At 43.8% G+C, this 18,169-nt stretch overlaps 1 protein-coding gene across 1 annotated transcript in view; it reads left to right on the forward strand.

Moving 5' to 3' along the window:
• Positions 1 to 6,855, forward strand: part of URB2 (URB2 ribosome biogenesis homolog) — a 92,434-nt gene extending 85,579 nt beyond the window's left edge. The window contains exon 10 of the mRNA XM_081824248.1: positions 6,515 to 6,855. Coding sequence (XP_081680374.1) covers positions 6,515 to 6,562 — 48 coding nt within the window. The 3' untranslated portion in view covers positions 6,563 to 6,855. The remainder of the gene's footprint in view (positions 1 to 6,514) is intronic.
• Positions 6,856 to 18,169: the final 11,314 nt, after the last annotated feature.

The following is an 18,169-nucleotide window of genomic DNA, read 5'->3' on the forward strand; positions in this document are numbered from 1 at the left end:
TAGATTATCTAGATTGGATTGGATCTCATTGATAGCATTTTTAAGTTCTGCCAAATCACCTTTTATTTCTGCCCTTAGAGACTGTTTGTTGCCATTAATTGATTTCTCCATTCTAGCCATTGTCTTCACAATTGCTAGCTTGAATTCCATCTCTGACATCTTGGTTATATCTGCATCCATTTGTAAATCTGCAGCATAAGTCATAATCTCTGAGTCTTTTCTGTTTTGGGGGCTCCTCCTCCTTGTAATTCTGTTGATGGGTGTTTGAGGGAATTTTGTGCTTCATTTTGAATTTAAGTTCCTTGCTGTTCTTTTCTAGGATGTTTAATTTGTAAATTCCACTCAGTAAAATTTTCATTTTAGATGTTATATTTCTCATTTGCTTCTCTTTTATACCTTTCACTTCTCTCCTCATTATCCTCATGTTTTCCTTTAAATCTGAGCTATCACACATTTATATGTCTGCTTTAATGGTTTTGTTTGCATATTCCATTTTCCCTATTATTTCTGGATCTTTTTCTATTGACTGATTTTTCTACTGATTATCACATTTTTTTCTGTTTCTTGGAAATCTAGTAATTTTTAAAAAGATTTTATTTTTATTTGACAGAGAGAGACATAGTGAGAGAGGGAACACAAGCGGGGGGAGTGGGAGTGGGAGAAGGAGAAGCAGGCTTCCCGCCGAGCAGGGAGCCCGATGTGGGGCTTGATCCCAGGACTCTGGGAGTCATTAGGCAGACGCCTAATGACTGAGCCACCCAGGTGCCCCGGAAATCTAGTAATTTTTTTATTAGATGTAGGACATTGCAAATTTTTTCACTGTTGAATGCTGAATATTATTTTATTCCTTTAAAGTGTGTTGGAGTTTGATCTGACAGGCAGTCAAATACTTGCAATCAGTTTGGTCCTTTCAGAGCTTGCTTTTAAGCTCTTATAGAGTAGGTCTAGAGTTTTTATCCTAAGACTAATTTAGTGCCATTTCCAAGGTTTTAAAGCAGTTTGTTCATTTTTCTTTTCTTTTTTTAATGGGAGAAGGCAATTTTGGACTCTGTTTTCTTATTTTTATAAGTGGAAGTCTCTTTTGATGAGACCTAAAAATAACTATAGAGATATGTGTTACGTTCATGGGACTGTTTGGGAGTGTTTGGGGTAAAGTAAATTTACAGCAAGGATTTAATAGTATGAGCCTATAGGTGTGAGGCAGATGGGGCTACTTACTCTGCGCATATAAAAAAGGCTTTCAAGAGAAACAGAGATTAGCTGAAGTGATGCTCAACAGCCAGATCTACAAATAAGAAGGGCTGGGTCAGTGGTTCTTAACTTCTAATGCGAAGGGAAGTGTTCAAGTGTTCATTAAAAGGGCAGATTCTTGGCCTCCTACAAAAGATCTTGACTCAGAAGGTCTAGGGTGGGACCTCATAATTTGTATTTTAATAGGCATCCTAAGGTGATTCTGATACAGGTGTTGTATGGACTATTCTTGGAAAAACACCAGCTAAGGATCCTAGTTGGTATATCCTGATGTGAACCTATATAATTCCATCTCAGGCACATAGGCAGGGCCAGTGAGAAAGCAATTGTCCTTCAGGACCAGATGGAAGGTAAAGGAATGAGAGTGTGAGTAAGAGGTGATAGGGTATTGGGTACAAGAATTACTTTCCCTTAGCAGGCTGCCTAGACTTTGTGTAGAAAGTATACTCAGGATTAGGTGCTGAAGGCCTCGAACAGGGAGACATTCAGACACAGGAACAAGAACAGCCCTGAAGGAAAACAGCTAGAGTCAAAGCAAAATGACAACTATACTTTGCTGGCTGACACACCGGCAACTACAAATACTGATTTAAATGAACTTTTGCCTCTACAGTGATCTGGCCTTTTTCATGAAATACTCATCTCCATCTCAGTGAGCTCTCTAGGGACACGATTTTAACTTTGTAGTCATTCATGCTGGGTTGTTATATTAGCCAACTTGCCTTAGTGCTGTATTGAAAAGCTCAGTAGAAACATAGAGCAGGGTTGATCTCTTCATCAGGGTTCCTAAAAGCCCCATCTCAGCAAGAATTCAAGAATTCAGGTCGACTGAGTGCTGCTCAGAATCCTTTATTAATTTCCTCTTGATGTATCACCAGTGAGGAGTCAAATCTTCCTATTTTCTGCCCAAACACTAACCACCACTGGTGCATGGAGCAAAGACAGAATTCTTTTAACTACAGATAAAGGAACTACAAAAGAGGAGTCCCTGGGGACAAAGAATGAGTACTCTGACAAACAGGCCCACTGTAGGGCTTCTTCAGAGCAGGATGTGCACTTGGACCTGTGAGCAAGGAGAGAACATTGGACTTTCATGTTACTTAATGAAACTGAAGAAGATGAGAATAGAAGTAAAACACTGGGAATATGTCTTCCTGGATTATTTTGTGATCGTTTGTGATTGAGGACAGCTCCCAATGCCAGAAAGTAATCCTGTTCAGAGGTGACTGGCATTGAAGGAAAAAAGTGTCAGTGGAGAACCCACCCGCTGTGTGAGGAGTCAAGAAATTGCAGTGTTGTAGGACTTTGCAATCACAGTTACAAACTGTCAATCACAGTTCCATGGTGGAGTGTTCTTAGCAGAAGAGTCATGGAAATCTTATTCTTGAAGAGGATTGTGAATTGAGGAGGAGACTTCATGAAATGCAAAACAAAGAGACCCCTTTACTTTGTGGAGAAGAAAAACTGTTTTCAGCTGATGTATATTTACTGAGCATCTGTAGATTTTTTTCTTTTCTCTATGAATTGTTGCAGCATTTCCCAAATGAGTTTTGCCCAATATTTACCCTTTGGGATGCTCCTTTCAAAAAAAGTTTCATGATCAAATTTTGGGGGAACACTGCCTATTATATCCTCCTTGTAGATGTATGCAAAAGGCTGTTCAACCAAGAAAAGAAGAAACACAAAAAATATACATATTTTTGCTTATATTTAAAAAAAATGGAAGGACGGGCACCTGGGTGGCTCAGTCCATTAAGCGACAGACTCTTGATTTTGCCTCAGGTCATGATCTCATGATGTGGGATCAAGCCCCACATCGGGTTCCATGCTCAGCAAGGAGTCTGCTTGTCTCCTCCCTCTGCTCCTCCCTCTGCTCCTGTGTGTGCTGTCTCTGTCTAAAATAAATAAACAAAATCTTTTAAAGAAAAAGACAGAAGGATAAAGCATTCAAAATGGTTATCTATAAGAGAGGGAGGCAATATTGAGAGAACGTAGAAATTAGACTTTTTTGAATATACCTTATTTTGTATATTTAACTTTGGAATCATGTAAGCATTATGAAGAATTCTAAAACAAAGCTAAATAAATGAAAAAAAAATGAATCATTGAAAATTGAAAGTAAAACAAAACAAATGAAACTGTTCCTAGGTGGGACATACTTCTGAAAAGGAATTATTCCAATTAATTCTAAAACAGAATAATTTACTGTACATCCCTTCTGGGGATATGCCCTAAGGATATAGACCAAACCAAACCACCCAACCAAATAAGAAAACCCCCAGGATATTAAACTGTTTTCAGTAATCATATTGTTGATAGTAAGGTTGATATTATTATTTGGAGACTTTTGTGTGTTTTGTTATAGGAAAAGTAATTATGCTGGTGGTATTGAGAATTGAATTTTTTTGGCAAGGTTGAAAAGAAAAACAAATGTAAAATTGATGATGTTATATAAAAGCCCTGTCGCCCTAAATTTGAATTGGAAATATCAGTATGAACCCATAATGTATTTTATCCTCAACAAAATAAAACATATTTTTTTAGCTCTATCCACCCAAAACCCTAGACACAAAGACCAACCCAGTAGCAGTAAGCACCCCTACAATCTAGATGATGTTCTCTAAATGTCACTAGAAGGAACCAGGACTCTTTGGAGAAATGATTGCTTCCAGGTCTGGGGCGCAAATGAGCCTAGAAATTTTGTCATACCAGAAAGAAAAGATGCCATGAAATAATACTAGAATGATGTCCAAAGGACTGAAGACCTAATTTGAACAAGTTCTCATTGATCAAAGATGGGACAGTTTCAGCATCAATAAGGATAGCAGCTGCAATGTTTAAATCTATAGGTTCATAATGACATCAAAAAGGAAGAAACCTTCATTGGATATCTTTGGAAGGTTTCAGGGAACCATTTCATTATCTTGAAAACAAGTAAATTAAAGGAAAGCATCAGAAGTCTATTTCAGGTTTCTTGTATGATCTTCATTTCAGAATAACCAAATAGTAGACAAAGGAAAATTTTTATTTATTTATTTATTTTAAAGATTTTATTTATTTATTTGACAGACAGAGACATAGCGAGAGAGGGAACACAAGCAGGGGGAGTGGGAGAGGGAGAAGCAGGCTTCCCGCAGAGCAGGGAGCCTGAGGCGGGGCTCGATCCCAGGACCCTGGGATCATGACCTGAGCCGAAGGCAGACACTTAACGACTGAGCCACCCAGGCACCCCAAAGCTTGTATCTTTTAGAGCAGGGATTGGCAAACCATGGTCTGTGGGCCAAGTGTGGCCCACAGCATGTTGTGTAAATAAAGTTGGTTGGAACACAGCCATTCCCATTTGTCTCTTGTCTCTGGCCCTTGTGCACTCACTCCATTGGCAGATTTAAGACCTTATATGACAGAGACCTTATCTGTCACTTTGCCAACTGGCTCTTGTTTTAGAGATACCGATTGACGTAGTTACAGATGAAATGATGTGATACCTGGGGTTTGCTTCAAAATATTCCAGGGATGGGAGAATAGGTGGTGATGTAGATGAATTGGAACTGATTGTATTGAATTTAGGCTTATAATTTTGTTTCATTATACTATTCTCTTGATTTTTATGGGTTTTTTTTTTGAAATTTTTCATAATAAAATATTTTTAAATAACGTAAATCTGTACTTACATAAAATATTTTCATGATATATTGTTAAATGAATAAAGTAATCTGTAAAGTGGTTTGGCATGAAAAAATATATTTATATTATATATATGTATATCCATGAAAATGTGTGAAATAAACAGACAAAACTGTTAACAGTGGGAGTGGAAATGGGTTGGATGAGAAATAGGTTGGATTTTTTTTAACTTCATACTGTTCTGTTTGGTATTTTTCTTATTCAATTGTTGATTCCATGTTAATGGCATTGCTCAATCATATCATGGCAATACATCTTTCCTTTTGCTTTATAATTTTCTCAAATTTTGTAATATTTACTTTGAGGATATTTTACTAAATACACTTAAAGTTCTTAAATATTTTCCTATGAATTAAACATTTAATTTGTATTTAACCTAAAAAAAAACACCAAACATAATGAATATGTTTTTTACAGTAATTTTTTAAAAGATATAGATTGTCACAAGTTTCCTGTATTTCCAATTGAATTCCAAAGAAAATTGGTGACCAGCTCTTGATAAAAGATTTTCCAAAGACGTTTTCATTTGTCTGTTTATTCACTTATTGGCCATGGGATTCACCACTGTTGGGCAAGTGGGTCCGTGGAAGCCCTGCCTGTTCCGAGGCTCTTGGTGTCTGACCCATGGTCCTTCAGTGTGCGGTTGGAGCCCAGGATGGAGTGGCTGCCGCTGGGCAGAGTGAGGAGGCTTTGCGAGAGCAGCCCTTCTGGGTGGCTGGGCCTATTCCTGGCTGCCGAAGGTCTATAAGCCCCTCACATCCTCAAATAAATCCCTTTCTTTTTAAATAAAACTCAGTGGGTACTTTGTTTGCAATTGTGAGCCCTGACTGATACTACTGTACATTTTCTGTATATGATTATGATAACTGTTGTCTTTCTTGTCCTTATCTTTTTATTCTATTAAAAATTATAATGGGTGATTAATATTTGTTGGCTGAATGAATGAATGAGGGGTTAAGTGTGTTTCTCCTTCTGTTACACAGAGCCCACCACAAGGGTGGGATTGACATGTATGTATAAGGAACATTAAAACCTCACAGAAAAACTCACAAAGACCAGAATTGCAGAACGAAACACTTTTGAGCCAGGCCCAGGGTTGTTGGACGACTTGCCAGGCCAATGAGGCCCACAATGGGTGCAGTCAGACCTCAAGCCTCCTGCCTCTGAAGCTAGGTCTTTGGCTTTGTCACCCTGTCTCGTGTCATCAGAGAAGTCTTCCAGGCTTTACCGCAATGCCAGGAGTGGGTTAGAGAGAAGTAAGATGTGAGGAGGGGGTGGGGAGAACTGCAAAATTGCTCTTTTGTTTGTTTTGTGCTGATTTCCTATTTTTATCAAATCCTGGGATTTTATCTAAGATTTTCTTCTGTAGCAAGGTCCTTTCAAGGCAGTGGTAATGTTAGCATTTTTGTTCCAATAACACCAAGTGCAATGCCCTGTAATAAGAAAAAGAAAAACCTCTATGAAAATCAGGGTATTGGGTCACCCAAGAACAACCGTCCCCATGAGCTCAGTGAGTCAGACAACTTTCATAAGAGAGGAAGAGTTGTCATGCTCTGATAACCCCTTTTTCCATCTGCAGCCTTTTGCTTTCAGTACTTTGCAACCTGGGATGATGGATCCTCTATAAGACAGGATGAAGAAGCCTTCTTGAGTGCTGGATATCCAGTCCTGGTGAGGGAGCATCCGACGGAGAGCAGCTATGGTGGCCACGTCTCCCAAGGCAGCACAATCTTTTTCAGAGACAGGAAAACGCAAGATGAATCTAGCCAAGGCCAAGGAGAGAAGACTCCCCCACCCCCTTACTCCTCCAGGCTTTGAGGCATAAGGTGGAAGTTGCCTAGAGGAGCACGGTTCTCTCAAAGACATTTCGTTGGCTTGGCAGGATTTTTTCAGCTCTTGGTTTAACATTTGGTGGCGTTTAAATTCTAAAGAACCTGGAATAACCTAGAAAAACAATCTAGAAAAAGGTACCTAGAATAATCCATAAATCTAAAGTACCTGGCACATCTTGGGTGAAAGGTCTAACAAAAGTTATTGTATCGACGGGCTTCTTGTTTCAGTTCTGTAAGTTTCTAAATTTCCTCTTGGCTTGTTGGGAAGTTCATTAAAATGCCTTTGCAGTAGCTCCTTGGAAGCAGATGCTTTTTTGATTTCTTAAAACATTCCTCTACAAATCCCTTCATGATTTCAGGCAGAGTATAGGTGGGCAGCCTCCCCCAGTTCTTCCTGGAAAACTCTGGCCATCTATGACAGATGGAGGCACATTGATTGAATCTAAAGCTACTAAATAATAAAAACTCATGAAAAATAAATGCATCCAGAGAAATAAGCTTTTCCATAGCAGCCCATTCCATCATATTTTCCTGATGGCTTATCTAATTTATGATGGCAATTCTATGGCAGTTCCTCTTAATTTCCTATTATGGGTAATTTATTTTTTCCCCTTCTGAACATGCAGTATAAAAGTTTTTACTGCACACATAAGGGAAAAGGAGACAGCCTCAGACACTGTGCTAATGCCAACACAACATCTTGAATTGCCCCTTGGATATAGGCTTTTGTAAAGGTTAATCAGTTGAAAGACTGTATAGCAAAAATGGTTTTGATTAGAGTCCCACTGAAATTCTGGATGCAGAGAAAGGGGTTAGCTGTCACAAGGTGAAAAATTTGGGTAAAAAATGGGACACCCTCAGCCACAGATGATTTTGAAAACAGATGCACACAATTTTCACGCAGCTCCAAATGAATCCGCCCACTTCCCATATTCCGTTGCTGAGCGTACAGCACTTGCCACTGGAATCTAAACATCATTTGGTAGACTAAGGAACAGAACAGCAATCAGAACTGAGGGAGAGAACAGAAAGGTGGTTGTGGGCTAAGCGGCACACACGAGATGGAAACTCTGGTGCTCATCCCAACCTGTGGAAGTTTCCTTTGGGGAGAAGAAAAGCGAAGAGAAGATCTGAAGTTACAAAGGGGCTGCTTCCTCAAGACATCCCCGAGAATGGAAGGGAGGGAGAGAGACCGAGTAGTAGGGACTGGGCAGTGTACGTGGACAAAGACATTGGCTCACGTAAGTTGGCAAGTCCAGCTTTGCCCACTCTTCTGGTCAATAATGTGGATTCCACAAATATAACCGTCCTATCAAAGAAGGCTGAAACTCTCTTTTTGTCCCCCTTCCAAACATGATGAAGAGTGAATACTGAAATTTCTAACATGTCTGTGAAATACGGTGTGGTGGAAAGGACAGAGATCTTAGAGCTGGAAGACTTGGATTTGAATCCTGGCTGTGCGGTCTTTCATTTGATATTTTAACTTATTTTTAAAATTTTTTATTTTTTATTTTAATTAACTAATTAATTAGTTTTTAAAATATTTTATTTATCTGTCTCAGAGAGAGAGAGAACAAACAGAGGGAGCAGCAGGCAGAGGGAGAAGCAGTCTCCCTGCTGAGTAGGGAGCCCGATGCAGGACTCGATCCCAGGACCCTGGGATCATGACCTGAGCCTAAGGCAGATGATTAATTGACTCAGCCACTAGGCATTCCTAAAATTTTTATTTTTTAAATTGTGTTTAAGTTTTCATTTTAATTCCGGTTGAACCCAGTGTTATATTAGTTTCAGGTGTACAATATAGTGATTCAACAGTATTGAACTTCTATTGCCCGATTGCCAAATAGATGTGAGTTGCAATGATGCCTCTGTCACTAAGATTGGTGTGATGGGGGCACTTTCCTCCCATCTTCCCACGAAGCACTGTTTTTAATGGTTCAGTTTTTATTCCATATATTGTCATCACCACGCAATCCAGTACTTTACTTACATTATTGCATCTGTGTTTGTTTTTTCTCTTGAGCCAATCTAGAAGCCCCTTGAGAGACAGGCCCACTCTTAGGACTACCCGTTCTGCATGGTGCTGGGAATGCGCTGTGCTCAGCACACGCGGAGTACGTGAGGATGTGCTTGGTGACTAAGGAAAAGACCTTCATGTCCCTCCCACATAGCCACCCCTTAGTGACCTAAAGTGTCTGGTGACTACTCCTCTGGACTCTGGGACAACACAGACTCTTGGGGTGTCCGTGAGCATCACCAAGAAAACTAAGTTTGGGCCTATTGCACAAATGTGAACCACGTAGCAAGACTCTTCCCCTCAGCTCATCAGATTGTTTTTTTAATTAGTTGAAGTTGGTAGGCTTTAAATCATAACAAGATGATGCAAGTTGGTTATAACGCAGTAATTTAAATGTAGTTACAACAGGGATGTCTGAATTACAAACAGTGTGATTACTTTATGATGCTGCATTTTTCCAGAGCATGGGAGCCCAGCCCAGGACTGCCTGGCTGCCGCTGATAAGGGCTCTACCCTGTTAGCAGGGAGAGGAGGGGTCCTCAGGCCCTCACTCCTGACAAGGTGGGGCAGGCACTGTAAGCTGCCAGAACCCTGCCACCCCCCACCCCAACCTGCAAGGGAGGAGGAGTAGATACGGTAGATATGACAGAGAGCTACCTGAGGCTCGACACTCATAGAGCAACAATATGGTGCTGAGCACCGGGCTTAGTAGTGAGAATTCAGAATAGAATGAGATAGTGCCTTGTGGATTCTGAATCATTTAATGATTCAGGGTCGGTCAAAGATTAGGTGGATATTTATCCATCTCTCTCTCTCTCTCACACACACACACACATACAGAGTCAATTATCACAGTGAAGGTTATTAGTAGCACTGACTCTAGAGGTTGGGAAGGGGGGATGCCAAGAGTTCCAGGAATAACAGGATCGATGGGAGCTCTCTGCCTTCCAGGCTTTGCCATGGGCTAACAAACAGAAAAGATCTACCTTGAAGTTGGGCAGTTACCTGTCCACCTATGGAAGGTCAGCACTTTTTGTGCTTCCCTAAAGCAAAGCATCTTTAACCCTTTAACTTCTATCAGTTGTACTTTCCAGATTGGTTCTGTGAGGGTCCGTGTCCCTCCTCTCTCCACCTGCTATGCAGAAGTCCCAAGGTCTGCATCTCAGGGTTAAAAGACCACTAAGTTCATCCATGTCCACTCCCCATCTGATCCTGGAATTGGCTAAATTGTTGAGCTGGTTTTTGGTCACCAGGGTACAATGTCACCACTGTAGTTGTCACTGTAGCTGGTTCCAGATTTGCTTGAATGTGAAAGTTGAAAAGTCCTTTTCTACTCATAGTTCTGCTTCCTTGTGGTTTCCTCCAGTCTGTGGATTATTTGGCCCTGTGTTCCACAACCTCAGGATGTGCTGACACTCCCAGAAGTCTGCCTGTCTGAAAGGAGGAGAATGTGGAAAAAGAGTTGTAGATCCGACAGGGTGCAGACAGATCTCCAAAAAAAAATCTCAATTTCTTTTTCAGAAGAAGAGGTGTTTCCCAAATGAGCAAGCATCAGTAGGGAAAGATGAACCACTGGGGATTTTCAGAGGTAAGTTTCCCTCATACCAGCTCATGTGAGAACCTTGGAGGAAGCATCTATATTTAGATTCAGGCAAAGAAAGTGATATTAAAGATGGTCTTAGGAGCCAAGTCAGCATTACTAGAAAGCATCTGATGGGACAAGAGAATCACAGAGAGGAGAAAAACTTCAAATAACTCAAGGATTTGACTTTCTGAACATCAGGACTGCTATACATTGTCCAAGAATGCTGCTGACCTCCCACGGCAATAGTAGTGGCCTTTTTGGTACTCTCACTGGGATTCAAGTTCTGGGAGGGTGAGAACCCTGCCATCTTGTTCTCCATCATTCTCAGAGCCCAGCCCAGTGCCTGGCACCTCGTGGGTCCTTCACAGATATCTGCTGGATAAGTGAATGAATATTGATTGAGGAGATTGTATAATGCCAAGTGATCATAAATCCACTTAGATTTTTAAAGGACCTGCAGTTTACTTAAGCACAATGGCATGCATATTTATCTGAAATATTATTGTGTATATATGTGCAAAATAGATCACAGATGCTACTCTACTTACAAAAGGTTGGATTTTAAATGGCAGTTTATAGGTCTCTTTGTCCAAAATGAGATTATATAAGCAATGTTAATGCCATCCAATGGTGGCAGTGGAGTTGATGTATTTTTGCTGTAAAGTGTACTAAAGTCATACACTATGGCCTTAATATTAATAAGTAGTGGCTTTTGAGTGCTTACCATATACCAGGGTTCATGCTAGTGTTTTTTTTTTTTTTTTAAAGATTTTATTTATTTATTTGAGAGCGAGAAAGAGCACATGAACAGGGGGAGGGGCAGAGGCAGAAGGAGACTCTCTGCTGAGCAGGGAGCCCCACACGGGGCTCAATCCCAGGACCCTGGGATCATGACCTGAGCCAAAGGCAGATGCTTCACCGACTAAGCCACCCAGGTGCCCCCATACTAGTATTTTGTATGCATTACTTCCCTTAACTCTACAAGCTTCTGAGGAAGGTATGTTAATGATCTCCATTTTATAGATGGGTAAACTGCAGCTCAGAGAAGTGACGGCCTAGTTGGCTTAGCTTCTGGTAAGTCACAGGTTCGGAATTTGAATGGCAGGAACTGGTTTGGAGACTAACCACTATGCTATACTTTTGTTGGAGCTATAAAAGTTTCTAAATCAAAATGTTGTAAGTAGAATGGTTTCCATATTGATTTAGCTTGGGGACCATGTTTGGTGCTCATATGGTTAGCTCATTCCTAGCAAGAACTCTAGGGCCCGGCCTGTAGGTACAGGCTGATCATAACTTAACTCCCCAGTGAAGTCAACATGGTCAGTCTCTAGCTCCCTGAGGCTCTCTCAGTTTTCATCCTGGGCTCTGCCCAGTGCCTGGTCTCTGCCAGCCAAGCAGCCCCTATATCAGAGGGCTCAGCTTGGCCAGCAAGTGCAGTCTGCATTATGCTGCTGCTCAGTGAACATGGAGTGAATCTTAATTATCTAAGAGTCTGTTGGACTGTAATTTCCCCCCAGCCAGGCAGACTGTCTTGTCTGCATGACAGGATTTTGGGTCAGGTTTCCTGATCAGTGCTCCTCTTCCAAGTCCTCTGCTAGAATTAGAACTCAGAACTGAAGTTCTCACAGCTGGGGCCCAACACCCTCTATCTTGTGCTGCTTAGCCTTTTCCCTGTGGGCCCGTGAGAGGAAAGGCTAGACTCCTTTAACAAAGAGATTCCAAATGGATAATAGGTCAAACATGTTAGAATGTTATTTCTTCCTCACACAGTTAGATCCAGTGATCGTTTCTGGTTGTTAGGGAATCCTGCTTCATTCAGTGATTCTGGGACTCTGGCTCCCTTTAGTTTGTGATTCCCCCATCATCTAGGGCATTATTTTTGTCTACATCTAGCTCGAAGAAGAGGACAAAGAGGATGAAGGAGACCCAACCGTGTCCTAAAAGCCATTTGTGTTCCCATGGCTAGAGTTCTGTCACCCATGGCCATCTCTAATTACAAGGGAGATAGGAAGCATAGTCTGGTGATGTGCTCAGATTCTCAAGCTAAACTTGGATTCTGGGGAACAGCTAGAATTCTGGGCCACTGGATTGTATTAGCTTGGAGGCCAGGCTACCGGTGAAAGAGGACCCCAACTAACAGTAATTTGAACAAGCTAAAGACTTACTCTTCTCTCATATGAGAGTGGTCTGGAGTTCAGGTCTAGTATGGTGGTTCCACACCCCCCCTCCCCACCCAGGGATCTATATTCCTACTTTGCCCATCTACCCACCTAGGATGTGCCTTCATGATCCAAAATGGCTGCGTCGGCCTCAGACACCACGCTCCATTCCAGTCAGCAGGAAGGAGGCAAAGAAGGGCACATCCCCTGTACCTTCCAAGGAGATTCCCCTGAAGTCCTGTACAGCCTTTCTGCTCACACATCCTCGGTCACAATTGAAGTCCTATGACCCCACCTTGCACTAGAAGGCTGACGAACACGATCTTTTCTTCCGGGCCCAGTGGGATTTTGTTCCCAAGAAGGAAAGGGACGATGAACGTGGGCGAGCTCACCGAGCACCCCCGGCCTCACCGTGTTTGCGGTGCGCGCGGCTGTCGGGAGGAGCGCGGTGCCGCCGACGCACCCGCACCTGCCGCTGGTGTTCTGGCGGCCCCAGATGTTGCCCACAAACGGAAAAACAGATGTCGGTCCTTGTCCAACCGCTCTTGGCGGAGAAGCAACAGGAAGCACATAAATCCGGCGAGCGTCAGAAAAGGGGACGGCGGAAAACCTGCGGCCGCCCCGGCAGGGAGCCCGCACGGCTCTTGCCGGCCACATTGGGATTTCTTCAGAACAACACTTTCCCGAAAAGGTTAGTACCCTTTTAGCTTATCTTCTTTCAGTTCGTTTTGCGTGGGAATCACCAGCCACAGGTCTTGTCTGCGCCTAGTGGTTCAGCCTGCAGACTCCTGTCGTTTACTGTTTGCTGATGGCTCAGGTTCAAGGCCCTCGAAACAGGGCACTTGGCCGTGAGGCTAATCTTAGTCTTGCCAGCAGGTCCCCTCTTCCATGTGCAGATGGTCATCTCATTTCCTCGAAATGGCTGTTTTCCAGCTACCCCTTGTCATGCTTCGTCAGGGGTGCGAAAGCAGGGGCCGCGGGCAGATAGTCCCTCCCTCGGCTCTGCTGTCTTCTCTTCTCCTCCCAGGACTGGATCACTCTGTGTGAGCTCGCTCTCTCTCCGTCTCTCACAGAGCTTTGTTAAAAGGGGAACAAGAAGACTGCATCAGGGTCTAACCAGAGGGGCAGGACGGCCTATATACTTTTCTGGATCCAGGGCAAAGTGAAAGTGCAGGGCCACTTGTTCACAAATTAAGAATTTCAAGAGCGCGACAGCAGGGCATTCATCAAGAGCAGGGCTCTCCTAAGTGAGAGCCGTGCATGGGTTACATGGCTATGAAGCTAGAGGTCTATCTCTGGAGGAGGAGCTGGGGGTGGGGGGGTGGGGAGTGGAGCAGATCCAGCTGCAGCCTTGTACCCAGGGAGTGAGTCGGCAGCTCCCCGATGGTGTGTGTGAGCCACAGAACCTGCTGCTCCTGGCCCCCTGCCAGTCTTCCGGGAATCTCTCCTGTGGCCAGCCCGCCCCCCCCTCCCCCCCCTGCCGCTAGAAACCTAGGGCCAGGGCGTTCAGGGAAGAGCGTGGGCCTGGGCAAGGTGACCCATGCCGAAGCCACTGCAGTCACCACCTGCCAACTGAATTCTCTCCACCAATCCTTCTTCTTCTTCTCTCTCTCTCTTTTTTTAAGATTTTATTTATTTACTTGAGAGAGAAAGAGAGAGCACAGGAGGGCGGGAGGGGCAAGAGGGAGAAGCCGGCTCCCTGCTGAGCAGTGAGCCTGATGCAGGACTCAATCCCAGGACCCTGGCATGATGACCTGAGCGGAAGGCAGAAGCTTCACCCACTGAGCCCCCCAGGCACCCCTCCTCCAGTCCTTCTACACACAGATCTCAGCTTGCAGTCTCTCATCCAAGGAACCATAGGTGATTGTTACACCAGACGTTGTGCTCCTGCATAACAAGGCCCACCCATCTTTCAGTGACAGTCTGTGTTGTTATCACCTGCTGTCTGACCTCCTCCAGTAATTGTTACATTTTAGGTTCTCTTGTTACTACTGGATGCTACTTCAGGGCATTAATTATTTGCCAGATTGGGTCAAACGCAATGTGATCTCAGACTCAAAATAACAGTGGTTAAACAAGATTAAAGTTTATGTCCCTCGCACGTAGGGAATCTAGAAGCGTGGTGCAGGCTGTTATGGTGTCTCTGAGGTCATCGGGGACTGAGGCTCCCGCTCACCTGTCGTTCTGTCATTTTAGTGCCGGTCTCCGAGGTATAAGATGGCTGCTGAGCATCAGACACGGTCCCCTTGTTCAAAACCTTGCCCAGAAGTCCCAGACAACACTTTTGCTTATATCTCATTGTCTGCAATGTAGTCCTTTGTTCACAAATGGCTGGGGGGGGGGGTGGCTGGGAAATGTCTTTTATTCTGGGTGGCACTGGCTGACTTACATAATGGGATTCTGTTACAGAAGAAGAAGAAGGAGGAGGAAGAGGAGGAGGAGGAGGGAATAAATATGGAGAGACAGTGAGGGAGTTAGTCTAGGGAGGAAGACAGGCCCCTATCCCACTTAGCACCCCTTCCCCAGCTACAGGCTGGGCCCTACTCTTAGCAGAGGGACCATGTGGCTGCTGTGGACTTGGATATGCATTGAGCCAGCCCTGCTACCCCTTCCCCAGCTCCCCAGCTCCTGGATCAGATCCCCCTGGGTGTACCTTTTGACTTGAAGTCATATGGGTCTGCTAAGTGTTGCAGAAACAGTTGCTCTTCGAATAACAAATGTGTTGCTGTAGACAGATAGAAGCTGCTGATGGGAATTTAGAGATCGGCTAGACACATGATTTTCAAGCACTTTCAGCAATGGAAGCATTTCTTTCATTGCACGCTGAACATGGAGCCCAGTATGAAGATGGGTCAAAGTCGAGCTGCTTCTGTTAGAGATGGGGGTGTGGGTAGGGCTGGCACTCAGCCCTGCTCCCTCGTCTCCCGTCTCCCGGGCCGGCTTCCATGCTCCCTGCACACCACACCAGTACTCAGGCTCTCTGGGGTCTCATTCGGATCAGCTCTTCTAGTCCAGGTCCACTGTTTTGCTGATGAGAACACGGAGGCCCAGGGAGCTTGCGACTTGGACAGAGCTGACAACCGGTGTGTTTTGTCCTTGCTGGTGTGTGTGTAGTGTCGAAGTTAGTGGGGCTCACTGGGGGCACAGATCTGAGACAAGCAGAGTCCTAACGCTCTGCTGACATGGAGGTTGTCAGTACGTGGCCGCAATGGGCCGAGACCTTTCTGTGTATTACAGAGGCCGTCATTCTGTCTGATGGGGCCAGTGGGAACTGAGGTCATGCAGAATTGACCCTGGCTATTGATTTGGTAGGGTTTTTTTTTGGTAGTTGGAACAGCAGATTTCTAATCCCTTTGATAGGCTTAGAGGACTAGGGTAGGCTGTGCTTTAATCTGTAGCAGGGTGAGAAAGAGGCATGTTAACAGCTAGCAGTCGTGGTGGCATTAGGCTTCCCTGCCTCTTAGGGAGAGAACTGTCTTTGTTTGGGAAGATGGGATGATCAGCCGCTAGAGGTGGAAGCCGCACAAGGCTCCGGGTTAATTGTTAGGCTGCCGTGTTTCCTTCAGGGTTCCAGGCTCTTCCCTTCCCTCCATCTGCCTCTGCCCATTGGCTCCACTCTCTTCTCTCTGCTCCAGAGTTTCATTTGCTAGTAACTCGGGCTTTCTCATGGCCTACTGTGGCTGCCCGCCATCTTTCATACTGTGGCTGCCTGCCATCTTTCGTCATCATGACCTTACGGGTTTTACTTCCTCTGCTAATTGCTTCTTTTCCTATAAGCATTTCTACATTCAGATTCCTGAGAAATGTGAGTGGATACAGCCTGTTTCTCTTTTTCATCAAGGCATGGGTCAAAGGCCAGCCTGAAGAATGACTGTCATGAGGTGGGCGCCCACTTGGACTTCTCAGCAGTGGCCGATAGAGAGAGAGGTGCCGTGGTTGCAGAGCTTCTGCTCCTTCAGCCACGGTGCCTGGCGGGCAGCATCCTTCATGACAGGGAACAGTCCCATGAATGCTATTCTTAATGTATGGCCAAGATGAAACTAGTATCCTATTGTACTCGATTCAATTGTTTTTTTTTTTTTTAAGGATTTATTTATTTGAGAGAGAGAGAGAGTGCGGGGGGCAGAGGGAGAAGGAGAGTCTTAAGCAGACTCCCCCACTGAATGCAGAGCCTGTTGCGGGGCTCAATCTCAGGACCCCAGGATCACGACCCGAGCCTAAACCAAGACTTGATCGCTTAACTGCTACAGGGGCACCTGGGTGGCTCAGTGGGTTAAGCATTTGCCTTCAGCTCGGGTCATGATCCCAGGGTCTTGGGATCGAATCCCACATCGGGCTCCCTGCTCAGTGGGGTGTCAGCTTCTCTTTCTCCCTCTACCCTTACCCCCCCACTTGTGTTCTCTCACTCTCAAATAAATAAATAAAATCTTAAAAAAAAAATAAAGCAGGGAGCTAGGAACTCAGAAATATCTGACAAGTATTAGGCAAAAGAATTTTCCCAGGTCCCTTTTATTTTTCATTCAAGGTAAGTTTGAGTAAGACACTACTAGTCCCCTCCTATCCTCTGTTTCATTTTCTGTGGTTTCAATTACCCATGGTCGACTGTGATCTGCAAGAAGATGATCCTCCTTCTGACATACTGTCGGGTCAGTAGAAGCCTAATGCCACCTTTCACCTCACTTCATCTCATCATGTAGGTATTTTATCATCTCACAAGATGAGGAGTAGAGGACAATAAGATGTTTTGAGAGAGAGAGACGACATTCACATAATTTTTATTACAGTTTATTGTTGTAATTATTCTGTTTTATTATTATTGCTAATCTCTTACAGTGCCTAATTTATAAATTAAATTCTATTATAGGATTAATGTATAGGAAAAAACAGTATGCATGGGGATCGGTACTATCTGTGGTTTCAGGCATCCACAAGGGGTCTTGGATGTTCCCCTGCAGATAAGGGGGACTACTGTAATCAGATCCTAACTAAACCGCTTCCTCAGCCCTTTGCAAGCAAGCATTCTTTCTTTTGACTCAAACACCTGAATGGTGGAGGCCCTCCCTGTCAGAAGATGGGTGTCAATGGCAGCAGAAGCACTGGGGGCCACTTCAGGGCAGAAACTTGTAGAATTAATATAGTTTGTGAGTTCTCCTTGTCCTGCCTTGGTGACTGGGAGAGTATGTGTTGACACAGAGCCTCTGTCAGCCTCCATCTGTGAGTCGCTCCCATGAACAAAGACTATTTTGTTGGGTAAGCACTAACATTTTTGTGTGGTTTGTTACCACAGCAGAACTCAGCCTGTCCACTCACATAATATCCACTTACAACTGCTCTTTTCTCATTGTGATGCTGAGAGGTATCCAAACTGTTTTCCAGAGTAGCTCTACCATTTTACATTACTACCAGCAATATGTGATTGACAGTTTCTCCACATCCTCACTAGCATTTGGTGTTTACTTTTTTTTTTAGTCTTTCTAATCAATGTGGAGTGATAGCACAATGTGGTTTTAATTTGCACTTCCCTAATTGCTAGTGATGTTGAATATCTTTTCTTGTGCTTATTTGCCACCTATATATCCTCTTTGGTGAAATGTGTCTTCATATTTTTTGACCATTTTCTAATTGATTTGTGTATTTTTTA

The sequence above is a fragment of the Leptonychotes weddellii genome, chromosome 6, assembly GCF_054177405.1.
Source record: "Leptonychotes weddellii isolate Sample4059 chromosome 6, ASM5417740v2, whole genome shotgun sequence".
Classification (NCBI taxonomy): domain Eukaryota; kingdom Metazoa; phylum Chordata; class Mammalia; order Carnivora; family Phocidae; genus Leptonychotes; species Leptonychotes weddellii.